The sequence below is a fragment of the Knufia obscura genome (assembly GCF_036327395.1).
Source record: "Knufia obscura strain CCFEE 5817 isolate CBS 148926 chromosome Unknown scaffold_4, whole genome shotgun sequence".
Lineage (NCBI taxonomy): Eukaryota > Fungi > Ascomycota > Eurotiomycetes > Chaetothyriales > Trichomeriaceae > Knufia > Knufia obscura.
The window spans coordinates 873858-892974 of NW_027042690.1; the positions used below are offsets into that span (position 1 = coordinate 873858).

At 51.7% G+C, this 19117-nt stretch overlaps 10 protein-coding genes across 10 annotated transcripts; 4 read left to right on the top strand and 6 right to left on the bottom strand.

The window, feature by feature from the left end:
• Window positions 1-650: 650 nt before the first annotated feature.
• PMZ80_004271 (uncharacterized protein) lies at window positions 651-2075 on the top strand (the record flags this gene model as incomplete). Its single annotated transcript, XM_064872696.1, has 1 exon — window positions 651-2075. The coding sequence occupies one exon, from the start codon at window positions 651-653 to the stop codon at window positions 2073-2075; it is 1425 nt and encodes a 474-aa protein (XP_064731354.1).
• Window positions 2076-5846: 3771 nt separating this feature from the next.
• Window positions 5847-6650, bottom strand: PMZ80_004272 (uncharacterized protein; the record flags this gene model as incomplete). The annotated part of the gene is made up of 1 exon (XM_064872697.1): window positions 5847-6650. The coding sequence occupies one exon, from the start codon at window positions 6648-6650 to the stop codon at window positions 5847-5849; it is 804 nt and encodes a 267-aa protein (XP_064731355.1).
• Window positions 6651-6949: 299 nt separating this feature from the next.
• Window positions 6950-7832, bottom strand: PMZ80_004273 (uncharacterized protein; the record flags this gene model as incomplete). The annotated part of the gene is made up of 2 exons (XM_064872698.1): window positions 6950-7748; window positions 7780-7832. The coding sequence occupies 2 exons, from the start codon at window positions 7830-7832 to the stop codon at window positions 6950-6952; spliced, it is 852 nt and encodes a 283-aa protein (XP_064731356.1).
• Window positions 7833-7975: 143 nt separating this feature from the next.
• PMZ80_004274 (uncharacterized protein) lies at window positions 7976-9322 on the bottom strand (the record flags this gene model as incomplete). The annotated part of the gene is made up of 1 exon (XM_064872699.1): window positions 7976-9322. The coding sequence occupies one exon, from the start codon at window positions 9320-9322 to the stop codon at window positions 7976-7978; it is 1347 nt and encodes a 448-aa protein (XP_064731357.1).
• An 808-nt stretch (window positions 9323-10130) lies between these two features.
• On the bottom strand, window positions 10131-12656 carry PMZ80_004275 (uncharacterized protein; the record flags this gene model as incomplete). Its single annotated transcript, XM_064872700.1, has 1 exon — window positions 10131-12656. The coding sequence occupies one exon, from the start codon at window positions 12654-12656 to the stop codon at window positions 10131-10133; it is 2526 nt and encodes an 841-aa protein (XP_064731358.1).
• Window positions 12657-13086: 430 nt separating this feature from the next.
• Window positions 13087-14253, top strand: CYT1 (cytochrome c1; the record flags this gene model as incomplete). Its single annotated transcript, XM_064872701.1, has 4 exons — window positions 13087-13161; window positions 13256-13407; window positions 13461-13523; window positions 13575-14253. 4 exons carry the CDS (start codon window positions 13087-13089, stop codon window positions 14251-14253), a joined length of 969 nt encoding a protein of 322 aa, XP_064731359.1.
• A 496-nt stretch (window positions 14254-14749) lies between these two features.
• PMZ80_004277 (uncharacterized protein) lies at window positions 14750-15226 on the bottom strand (the record flags this gene model as incomplete). Its single annotated transcript, XM_064872702.1, has 1 exon — window positions 14750-15226. The coding sequence occupies one exon, from the start codon at window positions 15224-15226 to the stop codon at window positions 14750-14752; it is 477 nt and encodes a 158-aa protein (XP_064731360.1).
• A 627-nt stretch (window positions 15227-15853) lies between these two features.
• Window positions 15854-16076, top strand: PMZ80_004278 (uncharacterized protein; the record flags this gene model as incomplete). The annotated part of the gene is made up of 2 exons (XM_064872703.1): window positions 15854-15857; window positions 15883-16076. The coding sequence occupies 2 exons, from the start codon at window positions 15854-15856 to the stop codon at window positions 16074-16076; spliced, it is 198 nt and encodes a 65-aa protein (XP_064731361.1).
• A 431-nt stretch (window positions 16077-16507) lies between these two features.
• Window positions 16508-17158, bottom strand: PMZ80_004279 (uncharacterized protein; the record flags this gene model as incomplete). Its single annotated transcript, XM_064872704.1, has 1 exon — window positions 16508-17158. The coding sequence occupies one exon, from the start codon at window positions 17156-17158 to the stop codon at window positions 16508-16510; it is 651 nt and encodes a 216-aa protein (XP_064731362.1).
• Window positions 17159-17893: 735 nt separating this feature from the next.
• Window positions 17894-19074, top strand: PMZ80_004280 (uncharacterized protein; the record flags this gene model as incomplete). Its single annotated transcript, XM_064872705.1, has 2 exons — window positions 17894-18229; window positions 18286-19074. 2 exons carry the CDS (start codon window positions 17894-17896, stop codon window positions 19072-19074), a joined length of 1125 nt encoding a protein of 374 aa, XP_064731363.1.
• Window positions 19075-19117: the final 43 nt, after the last annotated feature.

The window sequence follows — 19117 nt, forward strand, 5'->3', positions numbered from 1 at the left end:
GAAAAATCAATAAATGAAATACTGCTGTAGGTGTAATTAAGCAGCTTAAACATGACAACAGCCTCGAATAACTCATAGACTCCCGGATGTGTACTCGGATACGTGACCTTAGTTAAGATTCGATCTCCGAATCCACCGGAAGTGGCCCCAATAATAATGTGGAATGCCATTGAGATGCTGCCATTGCTGCTACCCAGGCAGAGTATATCTACCAAATTGACTTCTAGGAGCCGCTCAAGGAGCCGATAGCGACCTTGGTCAGGTCACACTACATGGCCACGATGCCAGGATGCGTGTAGGGGATGAAGCACAGTAGTCCATGTAAAGATAGGCTGGGTGTGCCACATTGAAGTCATGGCATGTAAGGGCGAGGTCGTGTGAATGGTGCACTTCCAAGTTGCACAGCTTCGATGCTCCTGTTAGGGATCTGTCTGTAAAGTTGACCTCTATCGAAGGAGGATATAATCTTCCCTTTGCTCAAGACGCGTCAAAACGCGTCGTATCTAAGAAGGAAAGTTCTCCGAGAATAGGCTCGGTTGCACCTGCCGCTATGCTGACGGTAACCCAACTCATACCATCTACCCTTCCGTTTCTCATGACTTCTTCCCATGTGGCAGTGTTTCGAATACTGTGCCAGATCTCCTCGAACCATGTCTATACAGGATACTAGATGTCCCTACACCATTCAGCACTTGTACACTACCAGTCATTCTCGCACGTATCTGATCCGCGAGAAGGACGCCTTCGGAGAATACCCTAACATCTACGTGAAAGTTCAGCTCGGGACTGATGGCCAGCAAACCGACGTCATCATTCTCAGCGACAGCGGTACTGGTCTCGATGTATCCATTGAAAATGATTCAATACCTTCGGCCTTGGTGAGCAATGGGAGCGATGCTCGTCGCACGAGGCCACCTAAGCGCTGGAACATTGCAACCTTCTTGGAGCTGACGTTGGACCCTGGACATGCCGCGCCATACCTTGTGATGACAACACACTGTCATTATGATCATATCTGTGGCATTCAGCATCTCCTCAATGCAGAGACTGATGTGACAGTGTTGTCATCATCCTACGATAAAGGATTCTTGACACCATGGCGTAATCTACAGAAGCACTCACTTTGCGACCTGAATGGGCTGAAAGCTCCGAAATACGATGCACGCTTCGTCGACGACGCGCAAAGAATAAGCTACGATCCTAAGGGCCATGGCGGACCAACGGATTCGTCCATCACAGTCATCCACACACCTGGACATACGCCAGACTCGATGTCCTGGTATGATCACGACACTTATACTCTATGTGTCGGTGACATGTTCTACGAACGAGAATCCGACGAGACGAGATCCGGCAGCAGTGGTCACTGGACACGTGAGCCACCACAGCCCGTCATTTTCACGAAAGACAGCAATATTGTTGACTGGAACGCAAGTATGCATCGGCTCCTAGATTTCGTGAGATACGAAAATCGCAAGTTAGGCACAAATAGCACACATCCACCTATGGCGTCTCCAGGGTATCGGCAGAACGGGCAGGGTATCGCGTTGGATTATACTGAAAGAGCCACGCACGATGAAGAGTGGTCTATGATAACAGCAGTACCTTCAAGGCGCCGTGTCGCACTCTGTGCCGGACATGTTACCATCGCGACCGACGCTGAATTTGCACTCCTGAATATGCTTGCATTCATGCTGCGAATTCAGCTAGATCAGGTACCGAAGAAGAAAGTGGATGATATCGAAGGTAATGACGATGCTTGGCTTTGGGACGATTCTCTGCCGTCTGGTCCGGCATCTTCGCAAAGCGGTGCTACAGAAGTTCAATTTAGTGTGAGTGCGCCTTGGTCTGTTATCCACCGGGTGTCAAGCACAGACTCCACACAAAACGCGTTGCCGCAACCCAAATCTAGAAATGCAGACTTCCGCTCCATGGTCCCGCGAATGAGCTCAGCAGCTTATCGGTCTGTGGGCGCCTCTTCCCTCAAATCGAACGCCTTGGCTAGCGTATCACACAGCAGTGTGATGGCCGATCGACCGGCCGTCAAGGTTGCGTCCATCGCAAGAAAGGGATGAGGCATGCCTGGCATGATGCGTAGATCTGTCGAGACACCTGCTTCCTGAAGCTTCCGAGCGTACATTTCTCCCTCATATCTCACGATGTCCAACTCCGCCACGATGATCAAAGCGGGAGGAAGCTGCGACATGCGCTCGACTGGGAAGAGCAAAGGCGAGGCCTCTGGGTTTGGCCAATCGTCCTTGTTGGGAAGATAGTGCTCTCGATACCAGATCATCTTCTCTGCCGTCAACGACGCTGTGAACTGGTACTCCCTCCATGACGGGTTATTCTCGATAGTCGCAGTGTTGTCCGTGACTGGAACGACCAAGAGCTGGTATATGAAGCCCCCAAACCCAGGTACGTTCCTCGCTAGTGCCCTTTGCGTGATGACGGCTGCGAGATTGGCACCAGCAGACGCACCACCAGTTGCGACTCTGCTCAAATCCAGATTCAAGATCTTCGCGCCATCTCCAGTCAACCACAGTAATGCTTCCCAACAATCTTCAACTCCTGCGGGGAAAGGATCCTCAGGTGCTAGTCTGAAACGCGGATTAGCATGGTTTGCTCCGACATGAAGGAAAAGATGAGACTCACCGATAGTCAGCTGTAATCACGACGCAACGAGCCCTCATGCACATATGTGTACAGACGGTGTTTTCTGTGCTGATGTTGCCGAGGACGAATCCGCCACCATGAAAAAAAAGCATGGTTGGCCAGCCAGCTGAGTTCGATGGCAGTCCATCGGGAGTGAATGCTCTGACCACCACATCTGGCCCAGAACTACTTTTTCGCTGGATGGAATAGTCCTGTCGGTGGCCAACTGTCAAAGGGTTGCTCCCACCTGGAGCGACCGGGCTTCCAGCTCTCGAGACCGATATTGGTTGGAGATGCGCCTGGGGAAGGTTGATGAGGTGGCGGTTGTAGAACTCCACATACTCTGGATGCAGCCTGTGCCTGACAGACTCATGCAGTGGGTAAGTTGATTCGGACATTTGTGATGGACCTGTTGAGAGTTACATCTTGGGGGCAAACACTTTCTGAAAGCCTTGAGGGAAGATATCGAAGCTTGTTGAAGGCTATTTCGAATGCGACCCAGGTACCCGGTGGCATAAAAGCCATACTGTTGCGGTGAGGCACAAGAATTGAGCTCAATGATTGTCATGGATCAATTTGTGCGCTCTGGACGCTTCTGAAACCCACAGAAAAGGGTCCTATCCAGGATGGCTCCATCCACCCATATGCCGATCAACCAGCATCAATAACCCGATTGGATCCTATCCTCAAAAACTCAAAATCCATGGACTCCAACTTCATCCCAAGACTTTGGATCGAGCTTTAACAGCGACCCCACGGCCTTGCAGGCGGAGCTCATGCATCGTTTATCTACAGTGCAAGAAAAGTCAGGATGCTCCTTCGAGAAAGCTCAATGAGGCTACTGCAGCCGCCTTCTCGGACTTCTGCCAGACCCTGCAGGGACCTTATTGGTATCCTGGACTCTGCACGACGATCAAAACCTGAGGATGCGAGGACTATGCCTAGGGTGCGTAGTAACCTGCACCTTTCTACGCACTGCGTTACACGCGTTCATCTTGCTAGAGGTTGGACATGACAGATTTTGTCTTTACGGAACCACAAACCACACTGTATACACTAGCTGTTGCTAAACGAATTAGTCTGCGATCCAAAAGTCGGTCAATGATCTGATCATGCATTGTGGCGTCTACGTAGCTTGCATGTCGCACCATGCAGCCGTTCGAAACCACAAGGAAATATTTCCGGTAGTCGTGGCGTTCATTAAGCACTTTTAAGCCGCGCGCGATCCGATCGAAGTAAGGTCCTTTCGTCGCTTGCGCTGCAGGGTCCAAATAGTGCGAGCGTCTCAGAATTTCAATAAAACCACGGATCGTGAACAGTGAAGGCTCAGGTGTTCGCACAATACTCTTGAGTGCCGATACCGCTGTACGACATGGTGACAAATCTCAAAAGCGCACGAAAGACGCCTCGGAACACTCACCTTGAGTCTGCGCTCCCTCGAGGCGCATCTGCCTGACAAGAGGATTTGCGGCAGCTGGTGCAGGCTCGAAGGATTCGGACGTGGCGAGACGGGATTGTTATGTTCCTTGGTCGGCAATGCTTGCATCGAACAGCGGCTTCGAACTACCATGCTAACCTTAGTATTCGCGCGCTCACGATGGCGGACTCTCACTGGCATTTCCCTTCTCGAACCTAACCTTAACGTGTCTAATAACTTTCTAAGTCAATTCGTCCAGGTCGACATGCTCAGAAGGAAGAACGAAAGGAGTTGCGACTCGATTGTCAAGCCCTGGCAGCATTGGGATATCGAGTGAGCTTGCATGCCTATCTCCAAGCTACCTACGGCTCTCTCAAGTACAACCACTCAGCCGCGCCGATATTGTTTAGGTGCAGGTTATCGTTCATTATTGCACTGCGATGTACTTAATCTCCACATCCGTATTCAATGGCAAAGTCTTCACCGCGACACACCTGGAAATGATCACCTTGAAAGGATGAAAAGGGTGAGATACCAACGTTCTGGCGGGTTTCATATCACCAAAATACTCCCTGTAAACCTCGTTCATCTTGGCAAAATCATCCATGTCAGCAAGGAAAACATTGACCTCAACACATTTTTCGATGTTCGAGCCAGCAGCTTTTAGCACTTCGCTAAGGTTCTTCAAACATTGGTGCTTTCGCTTGTCAGCTCAATCTCAAATCTCGAGCTCGATAACCGCACTGTATGTGCCTGATTATCACCCTCAGCCATTTGGCCTGTCGCGGGGTTCATCGGAACCTGGCCTGAGCAGTAAACGAAGCCATTGGCGACGATGGCCTGACTGTAGATTCCTGGGAGAGGCTTGGGAGCATTCTCGGTGAGTACGGGTTATCTCGACATTTCCGTGAGAGTTAAAGCTTTGTAGATCGATTCTGGGAAAGACGTCAAATATTTTTTCGAGTGAGGCAAGAAGAGCAGTTCCAGTGAGCCAGGTCAGCAAGTTAGGGCTCGAACGCCAATGTCCGAACATCGATCACTCAGCAAAGCGCCCGCACACCGAGCAAGCGGGATGTGATCGCCAGGGACAACTCCGGAAACCGGCAAGAAAGTCCGCCTTCATCACCGATTCTTACAACCTAATGTCCCATGGGATTTGGGTGCACTACTTTGGCCTTGCATTTCTAGCTGTAAAGCAAGCTGCAATCCCTGCATGCGCCTGTGCAGGCTTTCAATCCCCATAGATGCAAAAGACATTCTCGACGATCGCAGTCCGCAACACCTGCTGCGTTGCGGCATAGTACTGTTGATTTGGTGATCTTCGACCGAACGATCGTCTCAGTCAGACGTCACACCTCCAGGTCAGGTCTTAACAGTGATATGCAAGTTCCAGTTTTGCTTGGACGTTGAGGTCATCTACATGCTTCAGACCAAGACGTCCGGACTGTGCAAGCCTAAAGTCGTGACCAGAGCTATGTATAGGATTGCCTCCATTCTGTATCATCCATCAACCGTTCGAGGCATCAGGCCCACGTCAACGACGATACAGCAGGCACATAGCCCGGAGCCGATAGCGAAAAGACTTGGTTCAAGGCAGTGTCATGATATCAGCCCAGCAGCAGGATCCAACCACGAAGCATTCAAGTAACGTCTGACTCGCACTACATACACCGCATTCACGACCTCCTTAGACCTACTGACGCACGATCAAACCTGACCAAATACTTACGTCGTTACCATGTCTTCTAAACACCTTCCAGCCTTTCCCACGAGTCGATTACCACCCCATCACCCGCGCCACAACAACCCTCCCACTAACCACAACCTCCCCAACCGCAGCCAAAACCAGAAGCCCCCAAACCAACCTCATCACCCCCATCTCCCTATCCATCCGCCTCTTCCGCAGCCCATTACGAGCACCAGCACCGAACACTCCCCCACTTTTCACACCAGGCTCCCCATGCATTCCCATCTTCTCTTCTTCCCCATCTACATCCCTCCCATCGCCCTTCTCCCCAACCTCCCCACCACCAACCCACCTCAACCCCCCGCACGCAACACAAAACCCAACCAACTGCGCAACAGCACTCAAAAACATACACATATAGAACACTCCCTTACTCGTATCATGTGTCCCCGTCCGCTTCCGATCTTCCCCATCCATCCACTTAACCAGCCTCTCGAGCATCGCCCAGAGGAGAAACCACGTCGCGATGTACAGTGTGATTGCGAGGGTGGTTTCGGCGAGGGGGAAATAGCCGAGGCGTGGGCGTGGGCGTGGGCGTCGGATGGGATTGTGATTTTCACCGTTACCATCACGGGCAGCGTCAGCCTCGATATTGTGATGGTGCTTCTCGCCTGCCACTGGCAGATTCAGGTCTAGCACCGCAACCTGACTCTCATCTGCCAATGCCAGAAGCGACCTTTTCTCATCAATATACCCCGAATCCTTACTCGGCGTGAACGAAAACGAGATTGGACCGTCCGCAGCCGTGCTGGTGGGGTTCTGGTAGGAATCGGATGACAGAGACAAAGCCGAGGACAGTGGCCTTACCAGCGGCCCCGTGATTCCAGAGCCCATTTTGCCTTCTAAACCTCTGATCGAACTATGGATACTGGGGTGTATGTATGTATCAAATTTGGCTTGGCTTCTGGTTAAATTGAGAGCAGCTTGTTATCTATGTCAATCCTCGCTGATTGATAACTACTAGTATTGTCAGCGAAATGAGCACTTAAAAGGTTCAATTTTCTGTGTGCGCTAAAGCCACGTGGTAACGGGTTAAGTAGATTTATTCTGATCGTGCGAACCATACTTTGCATAACCAACATATTCACATTCTATTACCTGCTCAACAATACCAACGGAGCACGCCAACCTCCTCACTCGAAAACCACAAACTTGACGTGTCTGCCGCTCGCACCATCATCCCCAAACTGACTCGAAGTTGCTCGAGCCTTGCCCTTCACATCTGCTGTCCTCGCTGATGCCCCAGGATGCACCAACCCATCCGCGCCCACATACCGCTCCACAGGCCTGAAATGTTGCGGAGCATAAATGCTCAGTCTGATCGCCCGTGCTGATGCAAGGAAAAGCCAAACCTTCACGCCACCACCCGCACACTCAACCTGGATATCCTCGACCTCACAATCAGTCTTGTAAATCTCCAGACCATCAATCTGCAGTGAGCGAAATGCCTTCGCATCTTCAGCCTCAGCCAGGTGCTCCTGACTGGCCATGTAGACGTCCATGAGCAGATCACTCTGTCCGAGAACACCAGCGAGTTCGTCCCAGACGTCAGGCGACGATCTAATGTACCGTATCCTCTCGAAGCAGTCGATCGGGATATTGTAAAGGATGATTCGGCCATCTTCGTATGCGGCGACGACACGAACACCCCATCGAACATCGTAGCCGGCTTGGTAGCATGTAAGCGCGCTTGCACCCTCGGGCGCGTGACTTTCCGGCGGAATCATGCACACCTTGCGCATCAACTTCGTTGGACCGCCTAGGGGAGCATCGCTGCCAAGGCAGAGAAGGCCGGTAGCTGGGTCGGTGAAGAGCATGTGAGCACCGTCGCTGATTGGGACTGCTCGATAGTGATCGCAATCGACGGTCCGAAGTACGCCTTGTTGCTCAACGTCTTCGAGGGAGTGGGCTGATCCGCGTCTGGTGAGCGCACTGGGAAATGGTAAGCTACCAAAGAACAGACGGGTCATGCTTTGCATTCTTCCATGACGTGGTGTTGTAGACCTGAACGTCCATTTTGTTGGTGCGCTGTTGTGACGCCCTCTATTTGCTCTTGATGGCCCTGCAGCACTGGAGATCAGCCTGAGCTTCTTAGCAGAGTCTATTCCTGGCCTCTGAGGTAGGAAGTGTAGGTGGTCGCTGGGTGCGCTCAAGGGGAACTATCGATTGAGGCTTGTGTCGCTGTCCGGTGTCGTCCAGTGCAATTCGATACCACTGCGGCAGCCGAAAGCCACGCATTTCCGCTGTGGACATATAGCGACACTGCGCGGACTGTCGCTGCCAGTTCCTAGATTCCGATAAATGGTGGGACGGGTGTTGATTTCGAAACCTGAGAGGACGCTGGGCAGCTGAGGCGACGTGCTTCGAGGACTCTCAGTATGGACATCGACGACACCATGCAGACTCTCGATTGTCTCGTCCAGAATCAATTTTGGTTCCATGACAGGCACCATAGTCGCCGAGCTAGGAGTTTGTAGGTCCCACGATAGGCCCGATCGCCCCTCTGCAAGTGCAGCGACCGAGTATCGATCCGAACTTGTGTCCATGCTCATAGCAATGACTCTGGAGGATGCAACAAGTCGTGCGACAGGCTTCATCGTAGACAAACTGTAGATGAAGATGTCTTTTGCCAATGTCACAAGAAGATATCTGCCACAGCAAGAGACCGTAAAGTGACGCAGGCACGCACCGCCTGCATGTCGCCCGTCTGCAGGGCGCAATAGCCTCTCGAAGCTGACCTTCTCAATGACAGTAAAGCTTGCAAGAGAATGACCACCATAAGTGCGTAAACTTGATCCTCGCCAGGAAGAGCTCAGTCTGCTTTCTGTGGCAAGCCTCTTTGACATGAGCCATTCTTTATCAATGAGCGTATTGTTGTACTGTTCTTCGTGGTCAGTTACTTCGGCTGCCTGCAAGCTGCTCCCAAGTAGCTTCGCCCGCTCAAGTGCAAGATCTTGATGATATGCAGGATATGATCCTGAGGATCTCAACATTGGCTTAGCCACCTTGTGATCGAGCCCAACCATGAACCAATTCTTGCAAGTATGTCTGGCAGCATCGTAATCGGTAGCAGGAAGGTAGGCGAAGATATCGAGCAGGATCTCAGCTGGGAGACGTTGAGCTACGCCCAGCTTTGGTTGAGGTAGGTGTTCTGCCCATTGACGGCAGGTCAATCTCATGTTCTTGCAATCTTGAGGATCCAGGTAGCTTGCAATCATGCGCAGAACATCCTCCGGTAGTGCTTTGCTGAAGTTCTGCTTGAAGTGGAGGCGTGCGAGGGTGTCTCTATGCAGGAGATTGAGCCCGGGCCGAAAAAGCGACAACCCAGACTGAGAAGGACTATAGTTGCCCTCATCAGGCTCGCTTTCGGGTGGGCTGACTTCGTGTAGTCGAGCAAGAGTATCTCGGTGACCGGGAAATGCATTCGGTCTGTCTAGTTCGGAGGGACTAGGTGGATCAGAGTCATCACCGAAAGGATTGTAGAATCGAAGATCAGGCTGCTCCATAGGTACGATGGTAAGAATATGTCAATAAGGATGGCTAGCAGTGTTAGAGCCAGCTGTGAAAGAATGTTCAGCACACACCACTGGGATAGCGAATGACTGACCGGTTCAGTAAGGGAAGGTACGACTATAGGCATCCTCGAAAGCGCTGACAGGTGTTCGAGGAAGGCGCAAGTCCATCTAGAGGAAGTAGCGACCACTGGCACATACCTGGAAAGCGCAAGCTTGTGTCCGGAAGTAGGTACATGTTGTTCGAACTCGTGAAAGGGAACGGCGATTATCGCACTCATCCGAGAGCATGAATCTATGCTCAAGGGAGGATGCAGATCAATGACTTCGTGGTGAAAGGTAAACATCATGAACGCGTAGCCGCAAAAGTGAAGCCCCGTCTATGGATGAACCTGTTTGGTCAGCGCTTGCCGCTGCCAGTTGTGTAATGAAAGCATCCTCCGAATAATCAAACTTTCTAAGGCAAAGGTACAATATTCTGAGCTGAAGCTGAGTCCCGGTCAGGCGAGTTTGACATGGCTAATGCGTTGCATAAGTTCTCGCAGCTTTTGCATTTGTTCGAAAGTGCACACTCAATTCACGCGGTTCGCAAAAGCTGTGAGGATCGAGGACTCGATATCTCGAAGGACACAGCTTCAAAACGGTATCGAGCTCCGGTTCTGGCAACTGCTAGAGTCCGGGTCGGTCACGATAGTAGGCTGTACTAATACATTCGCTATACATGCTGCTGGGTATCTGAATAATGATGCAAATGAGTAATAAAACAACAATTTTCTCTTCGAGTTGAACACTGAGGTTGCCATCATACCGGCTGATCTCGACGATTGTCATGGTCATTGTGCACCGGCTTCCTGACCCATAATTTCTCCAGTGGCTGCGTCAAATTTGGATTCATATATCTGAGCCCAGTATCGGGGTCCGTATCAACGGTCCGTCCGCGGTCAGTCGCGAGATCCCAAGGTGATTGTGAAGGTTCCGGCAGAGGTATTTGCCATCGCCTGTCGATGCTCCGCAGTGCAATAAAGTACATCAATGGAAAGTATGTCCTCTGAAAGTAGACGGTGAACCAAACCGTTGCAATGATGAGCGGGGCCATGAATACAGCCTGGGTCAAAGCTTGCCTGGCTGCCAGGATACCAGTCATGGCAATGTGGAAAATGATGAGACCCAGAAAGATTCGATTACATATCATCGGCCAGATGCGCCCAGTGGAGTGTTGTGCGTGCTCCATAGCATACAGCAGCTGATATTTGTAGATAAAGTGGGCGATACAGAAGTAGATGAGGCCGAAGAGAATTATGAGCCATGCCGTGGGGAGAATGCTGTACACTATGCAGATGACGAAGATCAGCATAGATTGTGGCAGGTAGAAACCATACTGGAAGACGGGGGCCTTAGCAAGATCTGCATGGTCGCGAGGCGTTTTAGCCGAGAGTAGATAGAATGGGTACAGAGCCACTGAACCGAATTCGAGGAGTCGGAAAGGCAGCAAGCCCAGGCCTTGCAGAACGATGAGGTTGGCATAGAATCGCCATATCTTGCTCATGGCTGCGGCAACCAGGAAAGCTACTAGAGAGGTGTCTCTCACGACATCTTGCAGCTTCTTGTAGAAATCGTAGAATTGGGTGACGGAGCTGAAAATGGTGAAAACGACGAATAGGTTGAAGAAGTTGAAGAAGAAGTTCTTGGAGACAACTGATAGCTCGATGTCGCTCTGAGAGGTCATGCCTTGTTGGTTGGACAGCCAATCGTAGAGATAGGGAACACCGACTGACAGTAAGGTGAAGTAGAGTGTTGGCAGGGTGGTCTTGACAAGTGGATTGGCGATCGGGTGCTTTACTGCGGCATCTTTACCCTTGAGGCCAGGAAAGAACTTATCTGTCACAGCATCACTTATCAAGGTAGCAGGCGGGACCAGCAATACTGCCCAAAAGATGGTCAGAAAGCCAACAACCAGCATGATGGACCACGACCGTGCCATGCGATGGTTCCGTGACAGATAAGTATTGCGCCAGACGACATCGGCGGGAGGCGGAGCTGGGGCTGCCATTAGCTGACCTGGCACGGGGTCTAGCTTGGCCTGAATTGCCATCTGACAGGCGGCTGTAGATTCCATGGTGACAAATGCGAGGGGAGTTGTTGAGAAGTCTTGTTGTCTTAGCTCGGCGATCTGCTCGTCGTATCTTCGCACCTTCTCCTCGAAGTAGTCAATGGCATCTATCTTCTTCGGACGTAATCGAAGTGGGCCATACCAGATAGTGTGAAGAGGCCGTTTTCTTGTAGCGGAGCTTACTCGTGACCTTTCGAGTTCGTCACGCGAAAGTAGAGCTGTAGTTTCATGATCCTCTTCCGGGCCATTTGGCAAGGCATGGCGATAGGGTTTGCGCTCAGACCTTTTGAGCTGACTACGACCAATGTATGTAGCATAATGTTCTTCAAGCTTCCGCAGAGCGCACATACGGTCCTCGATCATCTGGTCAAGCCTTTTCCAGTTCTTGCACAGAATCACGCTGTCGACTTTTCCAATGCCTAGCTCTTCGACAAAAGCTCTCAGCTTCTCCTCTGACCGCAGGTTATGCGGTATACCAGACAATCGGATAGTTCGATCGGTGATGGTGTTCTGTGTACCGAGATATGCTTGACGAGTATGGATGATGGACTTTGTCTCGACCACCAAGAGATAGAGAGCGATAGCAGTGAAGAACCAGGCAAAGACAACGTACATCCAGAGGTAGCTGCCATATGGCTGAAAGCTGTCTTCCGGTTTCTTGTCCTTGCCATCCTTGAAATTCTCGTAGTCGGTTGGAAGGTGCCAGACCGATGCGGTGGTGTTCGTTGTCCCATTGGTGCCGTTGGTGGGACACCAGCCTGGGACGATGCACTCGCCGGTATTCTGATAGTTGACAGGCAAGATGATAGTGAGGGCGAAGAACAAAGTCACAGACAGATATTTGATGGCGTATCGAAAGAAGGACAAGAAGGCAAAAGCGTCAAGCCCGGCGGAAGCGAGGACTTCTTCTCTTGAAATGTTGTACAGTACCGAGATCCAGCCCAGGAATGACTTTGGTAATTCGGGCAGTCTTGCAGCAGATTGAGACTGCTTCTTTCGAGCATTGTACAGCTGAGTCCACCTGGGTCGAAGGACGCAGAATGCGATGAAGGCACTCAATCCGAAGGTGAGAGAGACGACCAACTGCACTCCAAAATAACGCTGGTTCTCTTCTTTCGCCTGGTCAAGCCACGACGGAGGCTTCGTGGTGTTGGTCGAGTTGCTGGGAGCATACATCATTGGTGTCGCAAGCTCGATGAGAGGTGCTGGTGGTTGCATTGAATCGACGGCAGAGGCATGGCAGGCCGTCCTGGGGAACAACTGGAAGCTCGAGTGGATTATGCCTTGATTATCTGTGAAGCCGGACCCTCAGCACGCCCAAGGTAGCGGACGCAATCGATGTTGCTGCCGCGGAAAGAGAATCAACCGCAGTCATAACTTGACATGTGACTGCCCGAGTCGTGCTCATCATCGCATGCATGTAGGGAAGGTGTCGGCTAACCTGCCCAGTATATATGCCTGAGGCAGTCATATCTGGCCAATCAACCGAATCGGAATTTGAACCTGAAGCTGCGAGGTCGAGACTGCAATATCACCAACTCACTCTGCTCTCCTCCACGAACCTCCTCACCTCCCGCCGACAGCATTCTCCTCGATCCCTCGAGAGTGCTCCAGCTCGTCCTCCACTCGTCACCAACATCGGCCCAAGATGTTTGCGACATCAGCCGTGCGCACGGCATCCCTGAGAGGAGCTGCGCGACAAATTGTTCAGAGGACTACAATCGTCAGTCAACCCTCCAACACCCCTGCAATCATCTGCTGGAAGCTCCAAAATATGTCCTAGTGCTCAGGGAGCTCACGCTGACACCCGAAAACAGAGAAATGCCTCGTCCAAAGCCTCGGAAGCAGCCTCTCCCTTCTACCTCACAGCCTCAGCCTCCGGTGCAACCGCTGCCACAATAGGTCTTGCTGCCTACTACTACCAGTTTGTCGCTCAGGATGCATTTGCCATGACTCCGGCAGAAGAAGGGTACGGAAGCCATAAAAGAAGAAATTTGAGAGCAGGAATTGACATGCATACAGTCTACACGCCACACAGTATCCTTGGGAGCACGAAAGATGGTCAAAGACATTCGATCACGCTGCGTATGTCGACCCAAAGACAAGTGGAAGAGCTCACAGTTGACACATTTGCAGGCTCCGAAGAGGTTTCATGGTCTACCAAGAAGTCTGCGCATCATGCCACTCTATCCAGAGAATCCCATACCGGAAGTTGGTCGGCACATTCATGACCGTCGATGAAGCCAAAGCCCTCGCCGAGCAGAACGAATACGACACAGAACCCAACGACGAGGGTGAAATCGAGAAACGACCAGGAAAGCTCTCCGACTACATGCCAGCTCCCTACAAGAACGACGAGGCTGCCCGAGCTGCCAACAACGGTGCTCTGCCACCTGATCTATCGCTGATTGTCAAGGCCCGACACGGTGGCTGCAACTATATTTTCAGCTTGCTTACCGGTTACCCAGAAGAACCACCAGCCGGCGCAACTGTTCAATCGGGTCTAAACTTCAACCCTTATTTCCCAGGTACCGGTATCGCCATGGCCAAGCAGCTGTACGATGGTCTTGTCGAATACGAAGATGGAACACCAGCTACCGCCTCTCAGATGGCAAAGGATGTTGTTGAGTTCTTGAACTGGACCGCCGAGCCAGAAATGGATGACCGAAAAAAGATGGGCTGGAAAACCCTCATTATCTCGACTGGTCTGTTCGCACTTTCCGTCTGGGTCAAGAGATACAAGTGGGCGACTATCAAGACAAGGAAGATCAAGTACGCACCACCAGCTGTCAACGATTCGAGAATCCGACGATGAGGGCAGAACAGGTGAGCAGATTTGCTGCTTTTGTGCTATCATTATCAAAGTTAGAGATGAGCCAAGGGTGCTAGACAAGGACTCTTCTTTATGCATGATCGTCTTCGTTTTAGTGAGGCCACGGCTGAAGATGAGTCCCTTTTGTGATGTATCAACTGCACATACTGTATTTCAGGTTGTGGGCGAAGACCAAAAAATCTTTCACAAAAAGCTCTCAGTCCTGATTTTGTTGCCATTTCTATACAATGCCGTGCTCACTTGAACAGGGATCGTAGGGTCTTGCTGGTTCCTTTCAGACGCCTTCGTCCAGCACATTCCCTTGCCCGTGCTGACTGACTCTCAAATAGCAGGAGCACACCAGCTACCCAATCTGCCAGATGCACCTTCCACACTAGTCCCATGGCGCCAAACAGCAGGCGCATCAGAACCGCAAGCACGATTGGTGCCAAAGAATGAGAGAAGACCTTTCTTCCTCGTCCATGCTCCATCATCCTATCTATCTCTGCAACACATTCCTACCCTTCCACATCCATAAATCCCGATCAACAACCATCCCATCATTACCCTCCTCACTCCTGCGTACCCCCTGCGGCCGCAACTCCACATCCACCATCTCATCATCACTCCCACTTCCTCCACCACCCTTCTCATTAAGTTCTTCCTCGTCACACCCCTCACACCCCTCCGAAATCGTACTCAACCGCCCATTCAGCGCCGATCCAACCTGCTTCACCCGCTTCCTCGCCGGATCCAAGTCCCCATCCATCACATTCCCATTTCCCTGTCCCAGAAACTCCGCAATGGCTTTTTCTCGATCCTCGGAGTCCGCAAAGGGTTCGTTGTCTATGATTGTTTGGCGGAGGTCTTCGATTTCGGATGGGGTGATGTGATCGGTTGTGCGTTTCCTTTTGCGAGAGGTGTCAGGTTGGAGGATGCGCTGGATGAAGGAGAGCATTGTGGTTGGGTTTCTCATTGTTGAGATGTTTCAAAGCTTATATCCAACGATGTTGAGTTCGTGATGGTTTAGGAAGTGGAAAACTCGAATACGGCGAGATTGGTATCGCAGATGGTCACTGCCAAAGGTGATTTGCAGGACCATATTTGACGCATGCGAGGTAAGCCAAGTCGACAGTTCTCTTTGTCTGATACCCCGGAAGAACATGACTCGTGTTGGCGAAACAAATGTCTCGATTTCTTTGTTCACTCAGCTCGGTACTCGCATGTTTGCCTGTTCTACCCAGAAACGGAGACCTGGAACACCAGGCTGAACAATGGACATCTTTGTCACTCGGGTCAATATCCCTCGTGGTTCTCAGCATGGGCAATACAATACTAAAGCATCCATTGCGCTTCTCGAAGGATGTCTCAGCATATATTGAACCTGTCTCTGCCGGCACGTTGTGCGGCTGAAACTCGAGGTTCTGGTTCTGACCAACGCACTGACCGTTTCAAGCCCAGCACGGGCCCTGATAGTCAGACATGTCGGTCCGTTTGCCAGCTCATCAAATAGAAAAGACGAGCTTCGACTGAGGACCAGCACAATCCAGCAACAACCTCAATAACGATTCCTAGGAGTCCAAGCAATCAATCACAACCCAAGATGTGTGAGATCACCAAACTCATATACAGTTGTGGACATCAAGCCACAAATGCTTTCCGAGATCGAGGCTGTCCAAACCCCAACACTCCAGCATGCGTACCTGAGCAACACAACCGACAGCTCGACCAAGGCTGTCCCCAATGTATTCGGCGTGCCAGACGATACGACCCGGAACTCCTCAAACGACTCGACCCGTACCCCCAAAGACGAGAAGACGCCCTAGGCAATATCTTCTGGGATATACCCAGTCGGTGCTTCACAGATCCGGGATTCGTGAGGATCGACCCGTTCGCTGCAGATCGAATGAAACAGCAGATGGAGGCTACTGAGCGTGCTCGAGCAGCTAGATTCCGCTCTAGCTCGTTCAGTGGCTTCCGACAGAAATGGCATAGCATGAGGATGTCAGGTCGACCTCAGAGTATGAGCCCTGGTGAAGTCGTATTCCAGCTCCCGATTGCTTCGTGCTGTCAGAAGCATCGATTCTGGAATATGTGTAATGGTCGAGTGGGCAAGAGTCGGTATGACGACGACAGATGTGAATCTCAGTTCTAGCCGATCACATCATGACCGTTGTCCTTGTGGATATGTCGGAGCTTCTTGTTCATACTTCAACTGTCGATATTTGCTTCCCGATAAATCGACCAAGCTCAGCTCTCAACCACCATTCATCAACCCATCCTTCTCAATCTCAACCGGCTCCCCAGCAACAATCTTCTCCTTCATCCGCTCCTGCTTCTCCTTCCCCACACCACCACTCTCCTGACTCTTCTCATCATCCGCACACCCACAATCATACCAGTCCCCAATATCCGCACAATCAAACACCGGCTTCCCCTTACTCACATTCACCTCGTTATGCACGAAACACGCCCACGCCGCCGCCGAACTCCGACTGCTCACCTGCGGCGGATACTTCTTCAATATCTGCTGGAAGTGCGTCGCGCATTCACCGCAGGGGTACAGTCGCGCGAAGAGGTGGATGTATTCTTTTAGGGCCTTGCTTTCGTCGGGGGTGGGTGTGTCGGGGAAGCGGGACATGATGGTGTGGAAGAGTTTCCAGGAGGCGCGGCCGAGTTCTGCTTTGGCGGTTTCGTTGCCTAGGGAGGGCATTATTGCGGTGCCGGTGGTGGCGGCAGAGGAGGATGAGACATCGAGAGCTGGTATGTCGGTTTGAAGGGTGCTGTGGGTGTTTCCGATGTGGGAGAGGCCACGGTTGACGTCGTGGTTGCGGGTGTAGAGGATGAACCAGATGAAGAGGGCTATTGTGCTGAGGACGTAGAAGCCTGGGGGCGGTGCTCGTGGCATCGTCGCTGATCTGTGAGCTATAAGGGTATGTTATTGCTGGGTGAACAACATTTTTAAGTCGAACTCGTGCTTAGGTACCTAAGTTAATAAGACAGATTACACCACAATCATGAGGCGATGCAGGTACGGTACTCGTGGTACCGAAATAAGTTCAAGGGTCATGGTTCGGCGTTAACATCTGACGCGTTAGGCGCAGTAACCCACGGCAAGCGCAGCCGAGGCGAGTCTTCGCTTAGTCATTCCTGCTCGGTCCCTCTCCGATTCTCGGCACGATTTTGTGCATCTCGCTGCTGCATTATTCGAGTCAAGTTAATTGTTCCTTGCAACAACCTGTCACCTAAAGGAGCAAATCGACTTGCTGCGTCGCTTGATCTGTCTACACCGGCTTAACCAAGCTACTCGTGTCCGCACAGTGAGTCTTCAGCTAATTCGACCCGTTGACTACTGCATCACTCTTGAATTGATCGAGTATTTGCCAAGGAAAGCGTGACTGACTGTTGTGCTTGAGACAGACAGTATCCAGCGCAATAGAGAGGAAACAAAAGCTTGCCAAAGAGCCCGACCGCCTACAAGTCAAGCTGTAGCCTTCAGAGCTCGATCGCAATCACCAAATCCTCTCCTAAAGCACTTACCTCGACATCACAAACTGAGCTTGGCGTCTCCCACTCAGCACCTCGAACCACACCCCAGACAACCAGCCAATCAAGGCACCCATAATACAAATCCGTCCTCAACATGTCCCCCTTCCCACCACCCCCAGTAAACATGGACTGGCCAAACATCGGCTTCAAAGTCCACCCCGTAAACGGCCACATCCAAAGCACCTTCGACGCAACCTCCCAAAATCCCACCTGGTCCCCACCAAAATTCGTCTCCTCACCCTACATGAGCATCCACGGCATGGCCCCCGGCCTAAACTACGGCGTCCAATGCTACGAAGGCATCAAGGCGTTCCGCGCCCCAAACGGCAACATCACGATCTTCCGTCCCGACCAAAACGCAATCCGGATGCAGCGTTCCGCAGAGTTCATCTGTATCCCTCCCGTCCCCACCGATTTATTCATGGACGCCGTGAATCTCGCGGTTGCGTGCAACGCCGAGTTCGTCCCCCCAGCAACAGCGGCCAGGCGATGTATATCCGCCCCCTCCTCTTCTGTTCCTCCGCGCAGTTGGGACTCAACCCGGGGAACGAGTATACATTCGTCGTCTTCGTCATGCCGACTGGTGTCTACCACGGTACTAACGCAGTCGACGCCCTGATCCTAGAGGATTTTGATCGCGCGGCGCCGGAGGGGACAGGCAGCGCGAAGATCGGAGGGAATTATGCGCCTGTGTTGAGGCACTCGCAGGGGGCGTATAAGGAGGGGTTTGGGATTACGTTGCATTTGGACAGTAAGACGAGGAGTGAGATTGATGAGTTCTCAACCTCAGGATTCATCGGCGTGAGAAAGCAGGATGGAAAAACGACGGTTGTGGTTCCGGACTCGAAAAATGTGATTAAGAGTGTAACCTCTGAATCAGCCTGCCAAATCGCGCAAGACGTCTTCGGATACACCGTTGAGCGACGGCGTATACCCTACGAAGAAATCAAGGAGTTTAGTGAGGTTATGGCGGCGGGGACGGCGGCGAGTCTGGTGCCGATTAAGAGTATTACGATGAAGAGTAGGGGGGATAAGTTTGAGTTTACGGAGGCGTTGCCGAGTGATGGGGGGCCTGGGCCGGTGTGTAAGGAGTTGTTGAGGGTGTTGAAGGGTATACAACAGGGAGAGGAGAAGGATCGGTTTGGGTGGAATTGTGTTGTTAAGGAGCCGCCGAGTGGGTTTGTGGGTGGGATGGAAGGTGCGGATGCGGGTGCGGATGGTATTGAGGTCGATGGTAAGGGGCAGACGGCGAGGGTTGATGCGATGAATGCTTGATATGGGGATGTGAGTGTGGGGTTTTGTGGGATGGTGAGAAGTG